Source organism: Sus scrofa, chromosome 5, assembly GCF_000003025.6.
Source record: "Sus scrofa isolate TJ Tabasco breed Duroc chromosome 5, Sscrofa11.1, whole genome shotgun sequence".
NCBI lineage: Eukaryota > Metazoa > Chordata > Mammalia > Artiodactyla > Suidae > Sus > Sus scrofa.
In genome coordinates, this window is record NC_010447.5 from 83,136,314 (window position 1) to 83,162,813 (window position 26,500).

At 41.2% G+C, this 26,500-nt stretch overlaps 1 protein-coding gene across 8 annotated transcripts in view; it reads right to left on the reverse strand.

Moving 5' to 3' along the window:
* ANO4 (anoctamin 4) overlaps positions 1-26,500 on the reverse strand; it is a 437,454-nt gene that overhangs the window by 84,244 nt on the left and 326,710 nt on the right. For 5 of the 8 annotated variants that reach the window (XM_021092699.1, XM_021092697.1, XM_013998028.2 and 2 more), the window contains 7 exons: positions 24,289-24,395; positions 16,378-16,433; positions 14,492-14,527; positions 13,722-13,843; positions 10,299-10,433; positions 8,929-9,025; positions 5,103-5,163 (listed from right to left, as the gene is read on the reverse strand). In XM_021092699.1, coding sequence (XP_020948358.1) covers positions 5,103-5,163; positions 8,929-9,025; positions 10,299-10,433; positions 13,722-13,843; positions 14,492-14,527; positions 16,378-16,433; positions 24,289-24,395 — 614 coding nt within the window. The remainder of the gene's footprint in view (positions 1-5,102; positions 5,164-8,928; positions 9,026-10,298; positions 10,434-13,721; positions 13,844-14,491; positions 14,528-16,377; positions 16,434-24,288; positions 24,396-26,500) is intronic. The other 3 variants (XM_021092698.1, XM_021092703.1, XM_013998029.2) reach the window with 1 other exon arrangement.

Below are 26,500 nucleotides of genomic sequence, written 5' to 3' on the forward strand. Positions count from 1 at the left end.
GATTATTTTAAAAATCAGTGTAAATAAAAAAGATGAATTATAAAATTTATTTTCAAAAATTGAGATATACTTCATTTATAAATTACTGATGAGATCATCTATAGAATCTTTGAATTTGCCAAATAACACAATCTCACTATTTTGATGAAAGCTCTGAGAACCTTGATTTGCTTGTTTACTGGGGATAATTTAATTTTTAGCAACACTGAACAAACAAGGGAAGGTGGGAAAAAACAGAAGCAAAGAGAAGAGGGAGGTAATCTGCTTCCTGGCAAGTCTGCGCCAACATCTAAGTCCCTAATGACTCATGTTTTTTCTCCCCCTAGGAAGAGAGCTAATTTAGGCCATAATTGTTCTGTCCCTGGAATCTTTCTGAACCAAAATGAGCACTGAAGCAAGAGCCACAGTGATTTGAGCCCAGAGCCCGGGGCTCACGGTGCAATCTGAGGCTCCCGGAAGACCCTGCCATCCCATGCGTGTGAACAGGAACAAAGGTGGTGGAGTTTTGTCAGGACTTCTCGCCCCACACAGAGGCCCTCCCCAGTGCCTCCAGACTGGTTCCAAATGGAGCGTCACTGTTTCTCTGATGAACACAGAAAGCAAAAGGCAACAAAACAAACATATCCATCCTGTCCCTTCGGAGGGCTTGTAAACCACTTACAGCTGTTCCCATCATCTCTATATCTGGCAATTTCCCGAAAATAAAGGGCATTTGTTTTCCTAAATGTTGTAACTTGTCAGTCATAAAGGAAGATCCTGAGACCATTAAACCGAGCTCCGTGAGAACTGACAGGCTTTTTATAGAAGGGTGACCTCACAAAGCAGCGTTTGTACCGGGCTCAGCATGAGTGTAACAGTCTTTTATCTCAAGGTTCAGATCCGTGAAGCAGAAGCCAACAGGATTACACACAGTATGGGAGCCTGGAGTGGAGTGGAGGAGCTGAGCTTGCCCAGTTTAAAGCTTGGCTTTGCCACTTTCTAGCTACTGTCTCGTTTTCTCATCTATACCGTGGAACTAGTAACCATCCCTTGCTCCAAGGTTACTGTCTAGATTAACTGAGATGATGCTGTACAATGCTTAGGACAGTGCCCAGCACAGAGTAAGCCCTCAATAAGGGTATGTGATCATTCTAACTCTTATTGGCTATTCTAGGTTTCTGCAAAAGGCAAAGCCCTATCTACAAAGAAACACCTGGGGCAAATCATTCTTTTTCTGAAACTGGCATATTTCTGGGAACAACACCAGATTTTTTAAAAAATTATTTTTTTTTTTTTTGTCCTTTCTTTAGGGCCGCACCCTCGGCATGTGGAAATTCCCAGGCTAGAGGTTGCATCGAAGCCACAGCTTCCAGCCTACACCACAGCCACAGCAATTCAGGATCCCAGCTGCATCTGTGACCTACACTGCAGCTCACAGCAATACCAGTTCCTCAACCCAATGGGTGAGGCCAGGATTGAACCTTCATCCTCGTGGATACTAGCTGGGTTGGTAACCCACTAAGCCACAATGTGAACTCCTGGCATAATACCAGATTTAAGCAGTAAGTTGTCAACTAAGACAAAGCAATCCAGAAAATGAGTTACTCCAGGCTTGCCTTGCCTGGAGTGGCCTTAAAATGTTCCCTTGTGCCCAAAGGTTATTACAAAACATCTATCAGATTCTTAATAAGGACCCCCTAAGGCACGAAGGCTATCAGATCTCCAGTTCATCTACTGGCAACCCAGAAGCATCTCAATTCCATGCTCCAGGCGTTCACTACCAGTTTACTGAGGTTGGCAGAGATAAAACGATAAAACCCTTCCCCAGGATAAAATATTCTGGCTGCAAGGGAGGGGATGCAATCCTCTTTTTAATGGTGGTACCGGGTGAGGGGCGGAGAGAATGGTCTCTGCCTTACAGACACTTATCGCTCTCCCCGAATTGTTCTTCTTGGTAACTGTGGGAGAAGAAAACATTCTTTCCATCAGAGTGTATGTAAAACTGGTGGAGCACTGAAGGGAGTATGGGAGTTTTGTGTTCGAATTCTTCCAGAACTCTCTCTACCGAAGTATTAACTCTTTGTAGAGCAGAGTAGTAGCCCCAAACAGAGCTTCTCAATATGTGCATAGGTCTGCAGGAGGTGAAAATCCCACCAGCCTGGGGAGGGGGGCAGGTAGGGCTAGGGGGCTTAGGGCAGTGTTATCCCTGGCCATGAGCAGGCTCCTTCATGTACACCAGCATGCTGGGCAAATATTATCATTTTCTATGTGTGTCACAACTTTAAAAAGTTTAGGAACCGCTGGTTTAGGAAATGAATACGTTTTCCAGAGTTTCCTTATTTGGAACCATGGCAAAGCTGAAGAACTGGATGGTTTATTATAGTTCATGATCATGTTTACCAATAGGTTCTAGAAAACCCAGATACAACTTTTTTTTTTCTTTTTTTTTTTGCTTCTTAGGGCTGTACCCGTGACAAGTGGAGGTTCCCAGGCTAGGAGTCAAATCGGAACTGTAGCTGCCAGCCTATGCCACAGCCACAGCAACTCGGGATCTGAGACACATCTGTGACCTACACAACAGCTCATTGCAACGCTGGATCCTTAACCCACTGAGCAAGGCCAGGGATCGAACCTGCGTCCTCATGGATGCTAGTCAGATTTGTCAACCACTGAGCCACGATGGGAACTCCCCCAGATACAACTTCTTGACTGAGAGGTCATTCCTATGACAGAAACTCTATTATGGTTAGCTCCCTTTGTTAGCAAGGGGCAGAGATGCAGTAAGAAGAAGCACAAATAATGAAGGATTTTGCAAGGCCCACAAGGGAGGCAACGGTCCCATGGGAACTGAAGACTGGGCCTCTTCAAAGAAAAGCTATGGAATCAAGCATCTTGAGAGATTACAGCCACAAGACATCCTGGGTCCTTACCCAGATGCTCCGCTAACATGACTTGGCTGAATTCTCTGTTTGCTTCTCTTTGGGGGATCATCTTGCATTTTCTCTCAGGTGACTTCCCCACTCTTTAATTTTCTTCCACTAGTTCTTTGCTTCTGCTTATTTCTAGGTTCTGGTTTCTCATAACTTCAAGCTGCTCACAATTCCTTCTGGTCCCCAGTTCTACCTGCTGGTCAGTCTTAATCGTTCCCACCCTCTTCATCTCTCCCTTCATCTTTCAGGGTCAGTTCCTACTGCTAACTCCCTGGGTTTCTCCACATTTGCCAATCCATGTTCTTAAGAAGAAGGCTCTGGGAGGCGCTGCCAGTTCCTGTTTGGGCAGAACTTCAGGCCTTCTCCCAGGCCTGAGGTTTTCTTGACAACCTATGGTTTACCTAATCTTGGGACAAATGCCCACAGGGTGAAAGGAGCTGGAGTCATAGCATTCAAAATATGTTCTTTCAGGAGTTCCCATTGTGGCTCAGTGGAAACGAATCTGACTAATATCCATGAGGTTGCAGGTTTGATCCCTGGACTTGCTCAGTGGGTTAAGGTGCTGGCATTGCTGTGACTGGTATAGGTTGCAGATGTGGCTCGGATCCTGTATTGCTGTGGTGTAGGCTGGCAGCTACAGCTCTGATTTGACCCCTAGCCTGGGAACCTCCATATGCCATGGGTGTGGCCCTAAAAATCCAAAAAAAAAAAGTTCCTTCAACAGTGCTGTGGTGGGTAGGACAACTTTCTTTGGAGGATCTTGAGGTAAGGAAGACATAATATATCTAGAACAAGCCTCCTAAAGAGAACAAGGTTTTATATCTGTCCCTGTCAAAGAGACCATTTAAACTTATTCATTGTCTCACAAAGAAATTCTTTTGGTAATTTTCTTCTCTTCCTCTTTTTTTTCCCCCATCCACCCATCCTTCAAATAAATTAATCTCTCTGTTTTTAAAAGAAACACATGAAGTATTCCAGGATGGTAATAGTCTTTAAGGACCATGAACTTATCAGGAGAGAAAAATTACGTATGCAAGTTATTGTTATTGCCCCCAAAATAAACCAAGTGCTGCAGAAGTTCAAGGGAGGAAGACATCGTCTAGCCGTTTTAGCTGAACCCTGAAAGATGGGGAAGATTCCAATATCCAGATTTGCAATATCCGGATGCAAAGAACAACATGAACTTAAGCCTTGAGTTAGTTGAGTTTTGTAACCTCAAAATTCAGATTTTGGTATTTTAAGTTCTAGAAGAAACCAGATAGCCACCGTAGGAAATTCAAACCAAACTGAAAGTACATAGTGTGAAAGACCTCTCACCACTGCTCATTTACCTTTCCACACACGGTGCTTGTCTCCTCCCCAAAGAAAACCATCATTCATCATTTATGATGAATTCGTCCAGACGCCTTCCTATACTATCATATGAAAGCTTTATAATTATTTGATTAGAAGAGATCATTACACTCCCTTTACAAAAAAAGTGGGTTCAGTATCTTCTTTGGTTAAGTAACTGAGTGAACGTTCCATCACATCTTGTTATTATGGGCCTATGGGCTGGAAATGATTTAGAAGGACTCAATTTGGTTTTGTGAACAGCTCTTGTTTATAAGGGGTCCTTTTGACCAGAACTAGAAGAAAGCCAGCGGTGGGTATTCACACATTCATGAGATGAAAAGATTCCCCTCACAACAGAAGGTCCTGTATGGGACTGAGATGGGTACTCAGGTCTCCACAGACCTTTGGTATTTATCTCTGAAGAAGGTGAATTTTACACTAAATAATGGAATGCCAAAGAAACTGGTGAAAGCTTAAGATAAATAAGACATATTCTCTTCTACAACGTCAATTTTTTTTTTTTCCCTGCAGCATATGGAAGTTCCCAGGCTAGGCATCAAATAAGAGCTGCAGTTGCCGGCCTACGCCACAGCCACAGCAATGCAGGATCCTTAACCCACTGAGTGAGGTCCTCATCCTCATGGATACTAATCAGGTTTGTAACCCCCTGAGCCACAAAGGAACTCCCCATAATATCACTTAAAAAAAAAACCCCAAATGAATAATTTATCGTCTTGTGTCTACTAGAATAGCTAACCAAATTTACCCAAGCTTCTTCCTTTTGCATCCAAAGTCAGACTTCTAAAGGAAGCACGGCCTATGATGGGAACTCGAGTTAAACGAATGTGGTACACTTACCCCAGACTGCCATGAAAACAGCAAAGAAGACGGTGGCTCCATTGTCAAAAAGATGAGTTACCTGGGAACATTACAAATCCTGGTTAAACTAATTTCTCATGTACAATATTCCAATTCACATTTTTTTTTCACATTCTGTAAAAAGTGCTCTGATGAGACAATGAATTTTGCAGGGTTTCTCAGGGGAAAATTCCTTTTGGACCACGAGGAAGAAGGGTTTTTTTTTCTAACTGTGAAGTACATTGCATGTGGAAAGGAGAAGTTCTTCCACATATGTGGGTATCATTTAGCTGAGCATGTGTAGCAACCCCCACGGTGCTAAGAATTTCCTTTTGTGCACTATAAAAACCAATATATGTGCACATCTGCATAGGGATAGATTTATATTGAAGACCAGGTAGGTATTAATGCTGCCAATTTGAAGGCTTCTAATTTCGCCAGCATTGTTTTTAATGCCTCATTTATTCTCTTTGAAAATACGGCAGTTTCGTGGGTATAGTTTTGAGCAACCATTTTCCGGGCTGCCCTCTGGACTTTGACATTATAAAGAAGGGCAACCCCTTAACACAAACCACTTCCACCTTTATTAAAGCCTCAGGTAATCACTACATTTACCTCATACGCATACCACAAAGACAGCTAGCAAATACTTTACTGCTAGAAGAATATATTCAATTGTAATCACCACAGCAGAAAGCAAAAATATCTATTTCTGCTGCTAAACTGCCACGTTCATTTCCAGCTCCAGGATAAATCACAGCAATGTCAAGCCAAATTGAAACGATGACTGATGCGTTCATAAAGCATAACCTATTTTTGGTGCTTTATAGCTCTCTATAAAGTATACTTTACTGTCCCTTGGAGAACATGCCAGGTATAAACAGCTCTTTTCCTATTATATCAGAATGTGAAGAATATTTCAAACTCTTCCAAAAGTTTATGGCTTTTCTTTCCTTAAACATAGGAGAGATGGGTAGCATTCAAACACCTAGTGTGAGCAAAAGTCTAGAGCCAACTTATTTCCATGCCAGAAGGAGTATTATGCTGTATATATGGAGAAGTGGGAGCAGGGGGGTTGTTCAGCATCCAATCAAGCCTGAAAGTCCCAGTGCTACATGATAAATACTAGGATATTTACGAGAACTTGGTGGCAACTCCCTGGACCATCAGTGAAGATTCTAGAATGGGTTGTGGTTGTCATGGTTTTCCCCTCCTCAGACCATCTTTCCTCCTTCTCTGTTTAACAGGCTTCTCTCACACAGGTCATGATGGGTCACACGGCTCAAGCAGAACCAATCAGAGTCCTTCCCTGGGACTGGGATGCAAACACTTGGAGAGAGACTTTTTCCTGCTGCAGCTACCAGTTTGGAAATATGTGAATCAGGAGGGGGGATTAAATAGGGATTTCTAAGCCCTCCTAAAATGGTAAACTAGAATAGGCTACTGGCTCCCTCCCCAGATTAGACCTGGAGAAGCAGGAGAGTATATTTCAGGAACTGACAAGGCACAAAACCACACAAAGATCCTGAGAAATGCCAGCAGAGACAGAAGGCTGCCTTAAACTGGCGAGGATGTGATGGTGGGGAATGGTTGTGGTTCCCAAGCAGGGTGAGAGCACAGGTTAGAGAAATATAGACGTGCCACTCTAGCTGCTCCCTTAAGGGTCACTGAAAATTAGTTTCCCCTCTCTCAGAAATCAGCCACAACAGGTCAAACCACAGTGCGGGTGTCCTTAGGGGTCATATCAGCGATGCTGAGTCCTGCTTGGCTGGGGAAATGATGAATGTAGGTGTTACCTGGCCAGCCAACTGCGGGCATTCACTTTTCAGAGCTTTCCTGCTTTGACCTTTCTGATCTGCTCTGTTCTAAGGAGGCTTAAAAATGAAGCTCCAACCAGAAAAGTCCTCCGACAGAGGGAGAGCACGCAGTGGTGCCTAGGACACCTTGTCCTTTTCTCTCTGCAAACTCACTAGGACTGGCCTGGACTCTGACCCTTACTCAAAGTGGGTGACACCTCCAGGGGGCCAGCACCCATGAGCCAAAATAACAGAATATCTGGGAAAGACAGGTGCCTCCAAAAAAAAAATTCCAAACTAGGCAATATACAGCTTCTTAAACAGAGATTCCTTCTTTATCTTCTTATGACTGCATCTGTGGCATATGGAAGTTCTTGGGCCAGGGACTGAATCAGAGCTGTGGCTGTGGCCTACACCACAGACACAGCAACACTGGATCTGCATCTGCGAATGCCAGATCCTTAGCCACTGAGTGAGGCCAAGGATTGAGCCCGCATCCTCACAGACACAATGTCAAATTCTTAACCTGCTAAACCACAACGGAAACTCCCAGAAACAGAGATTCTACAACAGACCAAGAATTTAAGGAAGCATACAAATATGTGTAAAGATAAAGGAAGGGAGATGGAGGCCTGAAGCCATGGTAGTCAGCAGCTACCTTCCCCATCATGTGAAGAGAACCTGTCTGCAAAATGATCACATGGACAGGTGGCTAAAGAGTGACATCTGGGGACCTGGAGGACCAGTTCCAGGCCATGAGGCCCCTGTGCTCTGACCCTGTGAGCTACTCTGTATCTTTTGCAGTGAAATGAGCCAGCAAGTCCCTTTCTGCTTAAGCCAGTTTCAATTTGAGTTGCTGACTTTTGCAAATGCAAATGCAAGGATCAGGCATGCAACATTCCTGATGAGCAAAAGAGCTATTGACTGAATTGGATCTGGGCTCTGGTTTGATCCAATATTTCTACGTATCCTCAGTCCCATGAAATTAGTCTGGCATTTCTAATAAGTTTTTCTTCAGAAGAGTGCATAACTGCAATTTTTAAATTCTAAGGCATTTAGACCTTCATTTTATCCAGTTTCTAGGCAAGACCAATCTCCAAATCTAGAATCTGAACATCTTAAATCTCAGTATGGTACATGGACATGTTTTACAGTCAGATAAACTGAGAACCAGCTACCTACTGTTTTGTGACCAGGGATAGAAACATACCTCTCTAAGTCTTTCAGTAAAATGGGAATAACAACACCTATATTGAAGTGGCTAGAAATAATAATAGAAGTACTAGAAATAATAATTAGAAATAATAAATGTAGGTTGCCTACCTATTACTATAGCCATAGCCTACCTATTATTATAACAATTATTATTTTAAATCTAGATAGTTTGGTAGGGCAATGGCTCAAAAAGGCTCTACAAAATCTGCCATGGGGCAGAGAGAGCAGGCATCATTGCCTGCATTTTAAAGACAAGAAAGCTCAGGTTCAAAGAAGCTGTACTCATGCAAGTTCAAGGAGGTAAATAGCTGAGCTAGCCTTGAATCTAGGTCTTTTGGACAATAATGATGAAGAGGAGGAGAAGGATGGCAGTCATCATTAACTGAGATCTTACCATTTGCTAAACACTATGCTCGCTATCCATCTTATTTCTTCCAAAACCATCATGTGAAAGAAGCATTACATTCTCCATTTTACAGATGAGAAAACTGAGGCTCAGAGGAGGTTAAATAACATGTTCTTCCACTGATAAGTGGTTAAAAAGTAGAGTCAAGATTTGAACCCAAGTTTCTCTGACTCTATCAACCGTGCTCTTTGTGTCTTGTGATGATAATTAGAACCAATATATTTTAAATACATACATAGCAAAGAAGAGATCTGAATTAGAGTACTGAATGATGAAGGTAAATCTCTCCTACAACATGAACTTGAGAATCGATGACTAGAAAGGACAGAGGGAATGTAGTCACTCCTTGTCTCTCAGGAAGGTGTCTCTTAAATTCACCCCCCCCCAAATGCCGCATATTTGAAATTACCTTGGCATAAACACAGCTGTCTGACAACCTCATGAATGGACAGTATTTATCACACACAGGACACATGATGATATCTGTAGCTTGGCAGACTTCTTTACTGGAAAAGAGAACAGAAAGGGATTGCTTTTTGATGACCTAACATAAAGCATTTTCCCCCTTCGATTTTGCCAGAAAATTTGACCAGTAAATAAGATTTAGTAGATTCAATTTTTTTTTTTTTTCCGCAGAAGCTTCTTAGCCTTTTCTTAGTTATTAATGTAAACAAGTGCCTGCACAGTTTAATAGCTGGATGAACCTACTTATTTATGAGGCTGTTTCTTGGTTTTTACATATTAATAAGTTAAACTCAGGAAAATACATGAAGCAAAACATTAGCTGTTATACCCAAATTATACAGAAGCCTCTCACAGCATGCACAGGTTTGAGGCAATTTCGTATCAAATTATGGGAACAATAAGATACCTACAAGTGTCAACCTTAATCTCTATGAGCATGATAAAATTGGAGTGAATAATGGAGGAATAAATAAAAATACTAGGGGTTACTTCTGGGACAAAACTACATACCTAATAATTTCCCCAGAAATCAAAATGTTTTTGTATGTTGCTTTTATTTTTGCAATCACTTTTAAAAGACATTTTCTTTTTTATGGCCACACCTGAGGTATATGGACGTTCCCGGGCTAGGGACTGAATCCGAGCTGCCACTGTGACTTAGGCCACAGCTGCAGCAATGAGGGATCTTGAACCCACTGCACCAGGCCAGGGTTCGAACCTGCGCCACCACAGAGACAATGCCAGATCCTTAACCTGCTACACCACAGGGGGATCTCCAGGCATATTTATTTTTAAGATCATTGTCCAGCCTTGTAATAGGATCTCTGTGAATACCTTAAACTTCATTCCAGTGAAAGAGTAGTTAACAACGGTTAACAGAGAATCATTTACAAGGCACCAGCCAGTTGGTGAGATGTCTTTTCAGCTCATGTTTACGGGCCCTTGTAAGACCATGTAATTGATAAAAAAGGATTGTTAACCCAGTCTTTTGCAGTTATTAGTGGAAAGGAAGAGATAAAAAGTAGAAGGAGAATGACTTTTAGCCCATGAAGGAGAGTGATTTGTTCTGTGGCCATATCATGGCTTGTATACCCATAAATGTCAACTTTGCCTCCTTGGTAGCTGGAGACCACTGTTGCCCTGGAGCAGCAAAGGCAATGGATGGACAGACCCAGTGAACTGAACTTCTGAGAGTTTTCCAGAAGAGACTGGGAAGAAGTTAAAAGGAAAATCTAAGTGCACCCATGATCTGTGAACACACCCAAATCACACATACCCACCTTTAAACGTAAGTAAAGGCAGGATGCCCCATACCTGACTTGGCAGTGATCCAGAGTTATGACTCCGTACAAAAAGACAAATAGTCCAATGAAGGCAGCTGGGAAGAGCATGCCGGTGTACCAGCCCAGCCAGGCGAAGTACAACCCAATCTTCTCTCCAAAGTACCGCCTGTTTAAGACACAACAGCCTTGCAAATTATAGTGAAGCATTTAGGCCTTATAACCCTTTGCTCAGACATGTTACTTTGTGGTGGCCTTGCTGATTAACCATGCAGATGCATACGAAGTAAGCCAAGAGAATAGAACATTTGACCAAGTCCAGGCTCTAGACTTACATTTCTTTTCCTATTCCTCTGTATCAGAGATAGAATGAGCCCTTCCATAAAAGAACACAACCATACACAAGCTTATGAACACAGAATAAACCCAGCTCATGCAGGAAGTTACATATGATCCTGCTATTGATAAAGAACCAGGGGGATTTGAAGAGGTGGTGCCAACACATAATCTCATTTTTTTGCCTTTTCTGAATGTTTGTTTGTAATACATGTGTTATAATCATACAAATTTTTAAAAATAGTAGACAAATTTACTGTGAAAAACTTTTAATATCCCTTTCAATATTCTGCATTTTTGCAAGATGTTTACAATGATAGAATCCCAATGTATTAGAAAGAACACAAATTACTGAGATTCAGCATGAATCAATGCTGAGAGCAATTTTCCTTTCTAAGTGATGATTTTTCACAGGCACCAACATCTATCCCATAAATATTTTTCTGAGACTTACAGCTCGCCTAGTGCCCTGTGGTCTGTGAAGTTTGTAAGTGTCCAGGGAATTCCTTGGTTTTTGTTTTTTTAAACATCATTACTGTGCTTCTGTGCTTTTCAACAGCTACATTTAATAACTTAGAAGTTAATTATTTCTTAGTCCAACATAAGACTATTCTAATTATTTTTTATTCTTGTTCTAAACAAATGTTGACCATCTGCCTCCAAATACTGTCTGCTGCTTTCCTTTGAGAGGACCCAATGGCTCCCAAAAGCAAGGGTTATTTATTTATCCTATCTTCTACTGTGTCCCAACAGAAACTTTCTACTCCCAGAAGACTTTCCCAACTATATCCTTATACACATATATTCATTTATTCATTCAAAAAACAAGAAACTGTCTACTGTGTGCCAAGTACTATGCTAAATGCTGAGGATACAATGGTGAGATAAATAAGCTCGGTTCCTCATCCTATGAAGCTTGCAGGTGATAGAGGAGACACATATCAACCAATTAAAGAAATAAGTCTATAATTACAAAACATAGGAAAGAGCTTCAAAGGAGAGGAACACAATGCAATAAGCCTATGTAACAAGGGCATTTGATAACTCTAGCCAGGGAAGACTTCCTTGAGGAGGTGACTAGTGTGTTGATAAATGAACTAGGTGGGGTTGGGGACAGGATAGAGTGTTTCTGGAAGAGGGAACAGAGCATACCAAGGCCCTGTGGCAGGAGGGACCAGGTGAAATAAGGGCAGTGTGGCTGGCACACAGATAATAAGAAATGGGCTGGTGAGGTAGGCAGAGGCTGTCTTCATGAGCCTTATAAGACCAGGCTAACTGCATTGATCTTTGTCTGGAGAGAAATGGAAAACCATGAGAGGGTTTTAGCCAATCCAAGGATATGACAGATTCCTATTCCAAAAAGATCATTCTGTCTGTAGAGAATGGATCAGAAGTGTCAGAAGAGACAAAAGGAGACCAAGTAAGGGACAACAGCCATAGTCCAGGAAGGAAGCAGTAGTGACAGAGGAGATTCTGGGGTGTGGCCAGATTCCAGAGCTATGGAGGGAGCAACATCTATATACAGGACAAGAGCTGTTTAAGAGATGAGAGTCCCCAGATGCTCCACAACATCATTCTCCTCAAATATTGCTTGTGCTTTTGATGCCTCTTCCCTTTGGTCAAACCAAACCCCACTGCTCTTCCAGGGCTCAGCTCTACAGAGCCTTCCACACAGGCAGTGGCCTATATCCATCCTTTCCATTTTTCCTACTTGTTGTAAAACTTTTGGCCTCCATCAGACTGTATGTATACAGTATTGTATCGTCTTCTAGTTGCCTCAAGTTTGCAGAGCTGCTTTTTCCTGAAGGAAACTGCATTTCTCATAGCCAGAGACCATAGCTTCTGTGTGTTTTTGCCAATAGTACTTGGCATTATACTAGGAACACAATGACAATTAATTAATACTCATTGAAAAACTGAAAAATCTTAATCAAGAAAATAGCATGGATAGGAGATGTTTTGCCTGCAGCAATATTCTGTAATTTTTATCAATGGAATCCTGTAATATGGGACTGAGGCTGGGGAGAGAATTTGCTTTTATTTTTCCCTCCCACCATTTTATCATATGTTGAGGCTGGCCAAAGGCCAATGATCTCATCTCAGAATATATTTTCCACTCACTCAGATCATCTGAATCATTTGTTACCCACACAAAGAATGGGACACAATTCATCAACGTCCTTACGTCAACATGAGTAAACCCTCGTAACAAGGTTTCTGGCAGGAAGAATCACTATCCAGGGAGATGAAATGTAAAGTGAGTTGTCATTATTATTTCATTTTCCTCTGGGCTCATTTTTTAAGAGCTTGGAGAAAAGTGAAATAAATCCAGCTAGGCTAGGAAATGAGACATGGCCTTTTTTCTTTCTTTTTTCCTGCACCTGCAGCATTCAGAAGTTCCCGGGCTCAGGAACTTAACTGCTGGACCACCAGGAAACTCCATGACTTCCTTTTTATAAGGAATTCCTGAAGTATGGATTGTTACTACCCAATCTTTATAACAGTGTCTAAATAAATAATGAGATGTCAGAGTATAATGCTGTCTGTCATGGCAGAAAACTGGGCCTCTATAGTCAGTTAAAGGAAACACATTTTTACCACACAATTATCATAGGTTAAAAGCAGATATACCTTTTTTTTTTTAACCTGCAGAATTAAAACAATTTTTAAAGGTTATCAATGTTAAATGAAAATTAAAACAAGTCTGAAATTTATTAAAATGACAGCATCCTCTATTTCCCGATTGCATTGAGTAACTACTATTCCACTTGTCACTAAGGTATGTAAGCAGCATTACCCCTTGACAGCTGCTATTGATAACTTGTCACTAACAGTCACATGGGTGACAAGATTCTTAAGGAACCCTATGGGGATCCTGGCTGACCTCACATGCCCCTTTCTAAGGCTCCTTTGGAGGGAACACCAGTCTTATCAGAAGGGGGATGGATTGAACAAGAATGACCCACATCCTCTGATGAGCTGCCCTCTTGGGAGGAAGTCAGATTTGTGTGACAGCTGTACACCTCAGACTGTTTTTCTTTCCAGTAGTGGCTTGTCCCAGCTGACAGTCTTCCCTAAACACTCTGGGTAAGCTTTATATTTACAGCTACATAAAACTCACCTGACAAGATCCAAAGGCTGGTATTTATACCACACACCCCAGGAGGCCCAGCACTCGTAGAGCAGATGTCTGTGGTTGACCGCTCCATGGGTTCTAATGGAGTTTTTACTTCTGTAACTTCCCTGGAATAAAAACACCACGGCTGGTGAGGCAACACCCACAAAAGCCGAAAGGAAAAGCTGATAGTCATAGTAGTCGTTATGGCAGGAGTAGCAATTGGGGTTATAGGAGAAAAAACATGGATGTGTGATTAGTTGTTCTGGACATAATCTTGATGATGATGCTGTGTAGCAAAAGCCCTGTGCTTGCTAGAATCAGGCAGGTCTGAACCGAGTTCGGGTTCAGTTCTGTGACTTTTCAGCTAGGAGAGCTTAAACTCTCTGAGCCTTGGATTCCCAGTTCATGGCGGAACTAATAACATCTACCTGGTTAGGTTTCTTCTGTGGTTTGAACAAATAGAGCATCCTGCCCAGAGGCAATGCCCAAGGCTTATGAGTTTTCTCTTTCCCTCTTGTCTCAAGGCAGAATAGTTGGTTAATAGCTGTAGCTGTAACCCAGATTTATGGCTTTGTCTAAGAAAACCTTAGAATGTAACAGTTGTAAGTCACCTCAAAATGACAATAATTCAAGTCTAATTTGACTTTCACAGGGAACAAATGAGGAGACCACATGAGGGTCAGTGGAGTGGGAGTTAGTTCGGTCAGTGGCAATGCTTGGTTCACAAATGGAAAAGGCACTTTCTGGAGATGAAGTAATTATTGACATCTTACCTTGTGAAGTCCTTTCCTAGAGGAAAATGGACAAGCCTGAGAGACAAGAAACTCAGGTTCTAGTCTCAGTTCAACCACCAACCAACCCAGTCCGTGACTGGAGGTGAGCTAACCTTTCTCCAAACCTCTATTTAAGTTTTTAACATAAAACAAGGCAATAAGAGCTGCCCTTCCTGCCTCTGAAGGTTGTTATGCATCAAACAACATAATCAAGTTAAAGAGAGAGCAAAAAGTCAAAAGAGCAATTGTGTTATTATTGCAGCTGCTATTACTAATCTGGAAGTTCTCTTTTCATAACATACAAGGCATTAGCAAGCAAGGACAACCACAGAGACGGCCTGGGGTGATGCTGGGGTTTCACAGCTGCATCTCCTTAGACACCATCATGCCCACCCACCCACTCACCTGCACAGACGCTTCTGTCCTCATACAACTGCCCCCACGGTGGACAGGGGGTGGACAGTGGGAGGATGTAGTTCTCACTGAAACCCTTCTCTGGGGCCATGCCAACTAATAATGAGAGGCAGTCACAGGATGCTTTGGGGAAATGTGTCTTTAGAGTTTAGAAACATCTGTGCGTCTCCAGAAAACCTTTGTGCCAAAAGGTTTGCTTCTGTCATACAAAAAGACTCATTCCAAAAGGGTTTTGTGGTAGTCTGTAAGGAGGGGCTCAGGCCACAGTTCTTAATGAATGAGGTCTGCAAAAGTCTACACCACCTTCTCTATCCACCCAGTGTTTAAAATCAAGTGAAGAAACACCCTGAGCCAAGTAAGAAGTAGACTTGGAAAATCTTGCCATTGGGGGAGAGCTGGGACTCTTCTCCAAGCCTAATTGGCAAAAGGGTAACATTGTTTCTAATAGAAGATTGTTCTGAAAATCTAACAGTAGGTTCACCCTGGCTAGGGTGTGAGGCCCTCAAGGACATGGGCTATGGTATCTGTCTTTGAGTTCTCTGTGTTATACCATGACTGGCACAGAGAAAGGGCTCAGTACCATGGAAATGATAATAATCTCTCACCAGTCATGAGGATTATGTCCCTGAAAACCCATGTCTAAAGAGAATTCTGGGGAAAGTGGAGTTATGGGTAATCACGTTACATTTATGCAAGTCCTTAGAGAGGACAAAGACCGTGTAGCAAATCAGGGGAATATAAAAATTTATACATCTTTTTTTTTTCTTTTTATGGCCACACCCATGGCATATGGAAATTCCCAGGTCAGAGATCGAATCAGAGCTGCAGCTGCAGCCTATGCCACAGCCACGGCAATGCCAGATCCGAGCCGCATCTGTGACCTACTCTGAAGCTACGGCAATGCTGGATTCTTAATCCACTGAGCGAGGCCGGGGATTGAATCTATGTCCTCATGGACTCCATGTCAGGTTATTAACCTGCTGAGCCACCATGGGAACTCCAAAAACTTATACATCTTAAATGAGCAATGATGAGTGCGATCCTATTAATTTCCATTTATCATCTTTTAGCTACTAGGGACATTGCAAGATGGCTCCCTCCCACTCTTTAAATATCCTCGTTGCAGAAGTCATATATTTCAGAAACATTTTCCCCCTGAGTCTGGGGCTTCATGTAAATTTTCAACGCCTCTTTAATTTTATGACTTGGAGTCCCTCAGCTATTCCTCTAAATTCATGCTGAGTGACTCTTGATTCAAGTACTCTTGCAATTACATAAAAAGATATAGAGAAACAAATCTATGCAGGAGGAGAAATGTCACAAAGCAAGTAGACCCTCCCTAATGACCCAATGAACACATTAAATTCATTCTGAACAAAAGTCGTAACAACATATCAACAAACTCCACTAATGACTATCCCCAGAGGCTGATTTAATAATAAAGAAGTGACGGAGAAGAGGCAAGACGATACCTCGTGCAGTGGAAATGCAGCTTCATAGGAGCCATTAGTAAGCAGACGATTCAGACCTACAACAACAACAGAGTCCAAGGTGAATGAATACCGAGTTTAAATCCTTACAGTGTAAGACGGAGGTGAGGGTGGTACTTTCTGGAGCAAACGATCTGGTTTTCAAACGTGGTTCAGAACCACTTGGGGACACCGACAGGTTGAGAGGGAAAGTTTTGCTACCTGCTCAGAAACTGGAATCAAGGACTGGGCAATCAGGTTTTTCAAACAGAAACCAAACAGCGAAGCACAGCTCTCATGGAGGTGGGTGAACTTATTGTATCAAAAAGATGATTTCCTACTAGGAGCTCTCCTATTTTCATCCAGAAGCTTCAATATGGCCCAACCTAACTCCTCTGCATTGGGCTCAGTGGGATGTCTTTGGAAAGTTCTCTTATCCTCAGGCCTTAATTTTCTCATCCATAAAATGTGGGAGGGGTATTGGATATGTGGATTTTTTTTTTTTTTTATGGCTGCACCTCTGGCATATATATGGAAGTTCGCAGGCTAGGGATTGAATTGGAGCTGCAGCTGCAGGCCTACATCCCAGCTGTTATTAACACCAGATCCGAGCTACATCTGTGACCCACATCACAGCTTGCAACAATGCTGGATTCCCAACCCACTGAGCGAGGCCAGGGATTGAACCCACATCCTCATGAACACTATATAGGAGCCTTAACCCCCTGAGCCACAACAGGAACTGCAAGGATTTTTTTTTTTTTTTTTTTTTTGAGACGTAACTGACATATAGTGAAAAGAGCTTACTTGATTAGGTCAGGCTCACCCAGGATAATCTCCCTACTGATTAAGTTACTCAAACTGATTAAGGACCTCAATTATGGCTGCAAAATCCTTTAAAATTTGCAATATAATGTAACATAATCACAGGACGACATAATCACCTTTGCAGTATTTTATTGGTGAAATAGTAGCCACAGCTTCCACCCACAAGGGGAAGGGATCAAGACACACTGGGGAGTCATCTTAGGGTGTGTCTACCACAAGTTTATGAATTAAAATTTTTTTTTTCAAAGAATCAGCTTTTGGTTTCATTGATTTCTATTTTTTTCTGTTTTCCACTTCATCGAGTTCTTCTGACTTTCATATTTCCTTTCATATACTCACTTTAGATTAATTTCCTTTCCCCCCTAGTTTCTTAAGGTAGAAGGAGAGGTCTTTAATTTGAAACATTCCTTTTCCTGTACAGGCACATAGTGCTAAAAATTTCTCCCTAAGCACTACACACTTTTTGACATATTATGTTTTCATTGTCACTGAGTACAGCCACTTTCTGATTTCCCTTTTGATTTCTTTTACCCATGAGTTATTTTAAAATACATTATTTAGTTTTATATATCTGTAAATTTTCCAGAGCTGGTCTTGTTGATGTGCAACTTAATTCTGTTGTGGTCAAAGAATCATTAAGTCTTGTTTTTTGTTTGTTTGTGTGTTTGTTTTTAGGGCCGCACCTGTGGCATATGGAGGTTCCCAGGCTAGGGGTCTAATTGGAGTTATAGCCAGCCACCAGCCTATGTCAGAGCCACAGCAACGCCATATCTGAGCCATGTCTGTGACCTACACCGCAGCTGATGGCAACACCAGATCCTTAACCCACTGAGCGAGGTCAGGGATCGAACCTGCAACCTCATGGTTCCTAGTCAGATTCGTTCCCCCTGTGCCATGACAGGAACTCCATTAAGTCTTGTTTTAATGTCCCCAAATATGGTCTCTTGGTAATGTTCTCTGTGCACTTGAAAAAAAATGAGTATTCGGTTGTTAGTGGTGGAGTGGTTGAAAAGATAAGTTAGTTTCACTGATAATGTTCAGGTCTTCTAACCCCTACTGATTTTCTGTCAACTTGTTCTATTAATTATTGAGAAAGCAGTAGTGAAAGCTCTGACTATAATTGTGGACCTGTCCATTTCTCTTCCCAGTTGTATCAGTTTTTGCTTCACGTAGTTTGAAGCTCTATTCGTAAGCATGTAAACATTTAGGATTGTTGTGTCCTCCTGATAATTGACTCCTTTATCATTGTAAAGTGCCTTCTTTATTGCTGGTAATATGCTTTGCTTTGAAATCTATTTTCTCTGGTATCCATATAGCCACTTCAGCTTTCTTTTGGTTAGTATGGTATATATGTCTTTTGAACAGTTTACTTTCAACCTATTTGTACTTTTATATTTAAAGAGTGTTTCTTGGAGTTCCACTGTGGCTCAGCTGGTTAAGAATCTGATATAGGGTCCATGAGGATGAGGGCTGGATCCCTGGCCTTGCTCAGTGGGTTAAGGATCTGGCATTTCTGTAAGCGGCAGTGAAGGTCGCAGGTGCAGCTCAGATCTGGCGTTGCTGTGGCTGTGGTGTAGGCCTCAGATGCAGTTCCAATTCAAGCCCTAGCTTGCAAACATCCATATGCCATAGGTATGGCCCTAAAAAGAATGAATGAATGAATGAATAAATAAATAAAGCATTTCTTGTAGCAGCAATAAAATTAGGTCTTGCTTTTTTATTTACTGTCTCAACTTCTGAATTTTGGATTGGGATCTTCAGATCATTTACATTTAATGTTCTACGAATTATGCGGTGTTCCCCTCTCATTGGAAATCCTTTTGGGTTGCCCTTTCTCTGGCCTTGGGTAGTTTCCTGACATGCATGCACTAATCTGTACCCTGCTAAATACTCGAGGGGGTCCTCTGCAGATCTTCAGGGCTCTCTGTGAAGCTCTCTACCTTCTGGTACATTGTCCTGTGAACTCCAGCTGCCTTGGTCTCCCTGGACTCTCAGCAACATCTGTACAAACCAAGGAGTCCACCAGGTTCCACCTGGGTTCCTCCTCCCTGTGTTACTGCCTAGAAACTATACCTCAAGGTAATAAGCTGGGCCAATCACAGGGCTCATCTCATTTGTTTTCTGTCTCTCAGGGATCCCTGTTCTTGGCTGCCCAATATTCAGTGTCTTGAAAATAGTTGCCTCATACTTGTTTTTGGTTTTCCTTTTTTGTTTCAGGTGGGGCAGTAAATATTGTGCCTATTACTCCATCTTGGCTAGAAGTGGAAGTGTAATTTTTTTCTTTCTTTTTTTTTAAGGGCCACACCTGAGGCATATGGAAGATCCCTGGCTAGGGATTGAATCTTGAATTAGAGATGCAGTTGCCAGCCTACACCACAGCATGCAGAATCTGAGCTGTGTCTGCGACCTACACCACAGCTCACAGCAACAACAGATCCTTAACACACTGAGTGAAGCCAAGGATTGCACCACATCCTCATGGATACTAGTTGGGCTCATTACTGCTGAGCCACAATGGGAACTTCCTAGAAGTGTAATGTTTTGATTTTTAAAGTTACTTCCGGATCAAGAAAGATACTACTTCCTAAAATGTACTTCAAAGAAAATGACTGGAAGGTTATTTCTCAAGTGGCTTATCGATCAGCACTTTCTTTGTGTAAGATACGGAACTAGAGTCCAGGGGCTGAGCCTATCTGGAAAATGGGATATGTAATTATTCACTTTTCATTGATGAAGCATCAGTCTATATTCAGGCAATTTTAATCTTGACAACAAAGAATGTATTTTAAGATGCTTTGGCATTAATACTAAATGTCTCAGAAAGTATCTGAAATATAATTATCCATAGGGCTTTGTATTTTGTCTAGCACACAGGAAGCCTTCAATAAATACCTCTATAATGAATGAATAAATGACTGACTACATAGAAAACTTTGATTTCCTGGAGTCTCTATTGAAAATTTCACATATATAATCAGTAACTTTCAAATATCCCAGATAATAGGAAAAATAAGATCCACAAGGACCTAATAAGAGATCACTGATGATCTTCGAAGTTTATCATAATTTGTCAAAGTCCTGCAAGTGAGAAAATAGTTAATATCTGAAGTCTATTGCTTTACTTTACTTCTCTTTGAGCACCAATTTGGGAAAGACAAATCAATTTAAAGATTTTATGTACTTTGGAGTTCCCATCGGGGCACAGCAGAAATGAATCTGACTAGGAACCATGAGGTTGCAGGTTTGATCCCTGGCCTTGCTCAGTGGGTTAAGGATCCGGTGTTGCCATGAGCTATGGTGTAGGTTGCAGACGTGGCTTGGATCCCGTGTTGCTGTGGCTGTGGCCAGCAGCTGCAGCTCTGATTCAACCCCTAGCCTGGGAACCTCCATATGCTGTGGGTATGGCCCTAAAAAACAAAACAAAGATTTTATGTACTTATATTTTTAGATAAATCTTTGTTGATCTATTAATTGCCCAATTTCGAAAATGGATTTCACCACGTTTGATTTTCATAGTTGTAATAAGCTCAGAGTGAAGTTGAACAATTTATATAGTGCTAGTTTTTGCTCCACTGAAATACTCTTATAAATCATGTTCACAATATTTTTGTATTATCTCTAATCAACGTTGTCTCATACAAGATGCCACTTGCAGAAAGAGTTTCAGGCAGAAAATAACACAGGGTAAACATTAATTCTATCAATAAATTAAATTTTCTTCTAATATGTTTATTTATGAAACCAAAGATAATAATGAAACATTGGTTTAGCCAAGCGTTTATAGTTTTACTCCCTATTTTTCAGCATAATGTCTGATGCTGGGTTAATAATTTACTCTATGATTGGTTAATTTCTAATCAGATACTTTTCTAGTTCATCATTACTTATTTTCAGAGCACTGGAGTTCTTGGATAGAATTCTCTTTTTTTCTCAGATGAGAGAAAATTTACAACGATCATTTCTTACTAGTAACAATATGACACTTCCTCTGTTTTTTCAGAATATTTAAAAATTGCCTTGCTTTTTTGTCTCTTCATCGTGACTAGTTGCAAAAATAGCTCACATTTTGAGATGCAAAAAATGAGCATCATAATTGCTACATGGCCTCATTTTACAGTTTCTGATTGTGTGTGATTGCTGATGTTAGACATTGATCATGTTTAAAATATTTTCAATTCAGTTCAATAAGAGCTCCTATTATATGCTGGATACTTTGGTAGGCAATGATGACACAAAGAAGAATAAAGTTACTTATTTACAATTAAGGAGCTATTATCTAGACTAGCAGTTTTTAGCTGCAGATTCTCAACACACTAGTGTGTTATGAGGTGTAAAGTATGCTGGTACTATAATACCCACATTAGTGAAGGTAATGTTTTTAATAATCATGTACATTTTATGAAATAATCCAGACTAGCTACAACCATAATCATGTGGTTTCCACTTGTTTTCTAGTATGTTCCAGATAATGACGTTAACTGAGAAAATAAGATAAAAAGTATGTGTAGTTTGTTTAAAAGTCACATGGACAAACAGGGAATTAATATGAAAAAAGTAATGTAATAGTTATTTAGGACACAAAAACGTTAGCAGTGGTTTTCTTTAGTTGGTAGAATTTTCATAATATCATCGAAAATAAATCAAGATAATACGAATTGCACCTGATTATCAAGTAAATGTTCCAAAAATAATTGCCATAGGAATTCAGAAGAGGAAAGGATTCCCTCAAACTAGAACAGTTCTGGAGGATGTTAGGGAAAGGATGAGTCTCAAGGATGGATGACTGCTGCAGAGAATATGAGGACATGCTAACCCTCAAACCCATCCAAGTCAAGAAAGCCCTAAATCAGGTTCAATTTCATCATACCCACTCACACTGGCTCTCACCAAGAAGACGTGTCCAGGTATACTCAGACATGGACTAGGTACCTGTTTCTCCCTGTCATATTTTAACTTCTGCAGCTTGGGATCAGAGTGGTTTTTGGCAGCTTCACCACACTAGTGATTCACACTTGCATTCAACTACACCTCCCAAGTCTGTCCCTCTTCATGACGCTGTTGAGCAACATTTCTCCCACGCTGTATCCGGGTAGCTGTTCTGCTGAATTGGAGAGCAGGACTTTTACAAACTATTAAGTGTCATCTTTTGATGTGACTGAGATTTCCAGATCACTGAGCTCTTCTAGGATCCTGACTCCCATGACTAATCTAAAGCATCCTTCCAATCTCCACCCCACCAAAAACTCGAGGGGCAGGCTGTTGAGGCTATGGGCCAGTTATCAATGTATTGCCCCTTTTCTCCAAAGGCACCTGTGCCACCTGCCTTGCAATTATCAACCTGGACCTTGTAAATATTTCTCCTGGGCAAGATGGTACAATCCTAAGCTTTGCCAGTAAAAGGCACTGGAGGGACAACTGGAGTCTGTCTTCCTGGTACCTGGATGCTTCTCTCGGCAGGCTTCTGCATTTCACATCTTCTCTGGCACCCAGCTCCCCAGTGCATAGTGGCCAGCAGCACTGGCACCTCCTCAAGGGTGGGTATCCCCTTGAACAGCTTCACAGAGTAATGATGCCTGTGCAACACCTGCCAGTGAGTGGCTCCCCTGGAAACCCTCCAGGCAGCATCTTCTAAGTACTTGAGAGGACAGATTTGCAGAGAATCCTCCTGGCACAGAACCTCCTGCAAACCGCTCTGCCACCTAGTGAACCACAGCTGTACCCCTTCCAACAAGGTCTGCATCTCAGCTTTGTTGCAGAGTCTTTTCAGGGATGGTGGCTTCTCCTATGATCTGCTGTGCTTCTGATCTTTAGAGTTCTTCTTACCCTTTACTAGCCAATTCTCCATTATCCCAAACCTCTGGCATAGTTGGTTATTTATATGAACTTTTCCTGATCAATTTCTGTGTGGTTTTCATCTTCCACTTAGACTCTGACTGACATAGGTCATTACTCAAAGTGTTGATAAAAACCTTGCTGGGACAGGGATAGGGACAAAGCTACCCAAATCCTCCTGATATATAAGAATCCATCCCATAAGGCAGGAAATTTGGCAGTATATCATGGAAATCTTCTTATAAAAATGCCCAAAATGTGCGACATGGAGGTTATTTACTGGAGGAGGTGATTATTTGGAGAATTAGGTGTGACAGTTCACCTCTGCCCTTGCAGGTCCCTCTGCCAGGAACACCTACTTCTCACACTTACTACTTCTTGTCATTCAGGATTCGGTTCAAATTTCAGCTTCTCAGGAAAGCTTTCCCTGCACACTCCATCTCAGCTTGAACTAAACCCCACCCCTTACTGGTCTGTCTCTGTAACATTATCCATTTATATTTCTTTTTTTTTTTTGAGTTTTTGTAACTATACTTTATTACATTATTTTTTATTAGTGTATAGCTGTTTTACAGTGTTGTGTCAATTTCTGCTGTGCAGCACAGTGACCCAGCCATATATATGTGTGTGTGTGTATACACACAAAGAACACACATTCTTTGTCTCATACTATCTTCCATCATGTTCTGTCACAAGAGATTGGATATATCTTCATGTTACATGTATTTACTTATTTGTCTCTTGTCTGTTTTTAACTTCTTGAACATATGTTCCAGGAATGAACTGTGCTTCTCTCCCCGACACCTAGCCCAGGGCTTGGCACATAAAGGGCACCTTAACTTTTTGAATTGAGAGCATTTCTCCATATACGCACTACTGTATAAAGTATGTGATTAACGAGAACCTACTATATAGCACAGGAAAATCTACTCAATAGTTTGTAATAACCTATGTGGGGAAAAAGAATGGATATATTTATATGTATGACTGATTCACTTTGCTGTACACCTGAAACTAAGACAACACTGTAAGTCAACTATGCTCCAATAAAATTATATTTAAAAAAAGAAAATAAAAAAGAGATTTAAGCATGCTATTAAGATTTTACACTTGTGTTTTCTGTGAAGAGAGCATGTAGTTAGAGATTTCATAAATGATGCACATTTCTAGAATTAATATCAACTTAATAAAACCAAAGGGAAAAGTCCATAATCCCCCCCAAATTAAACATAGCTTGTTACACTGATTACTTACCGATTTTGTTTTTTCCTTCTTCATACTTTATTCTCTGTAAAATATGATGTACAATTCTACTTCTTGTGGCATTGTTGAAGAAAGTGTCTTTATTGTGTATGATGAAGCTGCACACACATATCGAAAACACAAGTTGAGGATTAATTGGAGGTGAGGGGTCTGATGTTTGACATAATTTCGTGTGACTCAGATAGGGGTGTCTTCCATCTGTCACAGAGAGGGTATGGCTGGAATGGCATGAGGGAACCCAGAGGCAAGAAGCTCAGAAGTCTTAGCAGTTTTGCTTCTTGGCCTCCTGAGCATCTACAACATTATGTCAGGAAAGAGCTGGAGCTAAATAACATTAAGAAAGTTTAAACTAGCAGCCCACCTTGATCTCATATCTTATTTTTTTTTTCCTCAGTAAGGTCATGAGATAAATTCAACTAAAAATTCATTTTGTATTTTATCTCCTTTTGCCATTGACCTCATCCCCTCCCACATCATAAACCACTTGAGGTGGTTTTATAGGAATTTTAATATCTGAAACTGGCTAGGGTGGTGGAAACGGGAGGTAGGTAATGAGCGCTGGTCCAATTGAATGCGGTTCCTTTTATTTTATCCTCCTCTGCTTTTCACCTTATTTGAGGTAAGAGGCAAGTCTCTAGAAATGCCTCTCTCCATTCCCTTCCCATGTTCTCTCCTGGATAGGACCCCCTTCTTCTAAAACATGTGCTTAAGGTTGAGTTCCCTCACAGCCAATGGCCCACCCAGTCTCCAAAGTTACTCACAGGACACACACACACAACACAGGGTTTTCAAGTAGGTGTTCCCTCCCTGCTAAGATGTTTCCCAGGTGTCAAACTTCTAGGACCACACAATCCAGCATGAAGTAGCCATGACTTCCCCTCCCAGGAATGCATTAAATGGCAAAATATTAAAGATACTGTAAGTATAATTGCTTCACAATATTTTAAAGTCTACTAACTCAGCAAACTTTTATTGTGTACTTTGCATGAGGTGGACACCATGCAAGACTTATCTATGTTGGCAGCCATTGTCCTCAAAACCCAACTCAGAAGTCACAAATGAACCTTTACACAGAAAAGAAAATCATTGACTTGCAGAATAGACTTGCAAGGGGGGGGAGGGGGAGGGAGTGGGGTGGTTGGGAAGTTTGGGATTAATAGATACAAACTATTGCCTTTGGAATGGATTAGCAATGAGATCCTGCTGTATAGCACTGGGAACTGTGTCTAGTCACTTATGATGGAGCATGATAATATGTGACAATAGAATGTGTACATGTATGTGTAATTGGGTCACCATGCTGTACAGCAGAAAAAAAATTGTATTGGGGAAATAACTATTAAAAAAATGTAAAAAATAATGATTAAAAAAAAAGAGTCACCTCTTCAGCAAGTTGCCTCTTCAGCAAGTCTCCTCACCCCTCCCACTGCACTTCTACCTCCCCCAAGGGTTCAGTACTCTCTCCTTGAAGATATTTTTTTATCTTGGAAACACATCAACCGACTGATCATTCTGTACAGCCAATTATTTGTTTTCATTCATTTCTTCAGCAACTGTTTATTGAGAATGCAGTGTGGGTATTGACTATATAGTGGTAAGGAAAGCAGATAAAATCTTTGTCCTTGAAAGGCTTGTAGTCAAATGGGGAAGGTAAACCATAAAGGAAGGAACACAGTGGGATGGCTGAGGTGGACAGAATCAACCTCCTTGTTCAGGCCTTCTCCTCACACACAACTGTAAACTCATTCAGAACAAAAAGCTGAACCGTAATAATTACTGTAGCCCCAGGATCTAGTGAGTGGCTGGTACACAGTACAGGTACAAGCTTTTGAATGGAAGGAAGTGAGGTTTATGTTGGAAAAACTGCTATCAATTTTTTTTTCAAGAAGATGAATTCTCAGGAGTTGCTCTGATGATGGGAGGAGCTAAAACTGGCCTAGAGAAAGGGCGGCCCAGGCATGGGGTTTGGCTTGTGAACAGAGCTGGGACTATCAGTTGGGGATAACACATAAAGGAGAGAAAGGCTAGAGATGATGAAGATAAAATGTAAATCACATTAACTGATTCCTGGGAGAAGGGCTTTCTCTCATTTCTACTTCTCCTGTATTCTATCATAGAATATTGTTCTCAGAAAAAAGTAATTTCACTTGGTGGATGAGAGCTAAATGCTATGTGGGTGAATGAGAAAGCTGCGGCATTTATC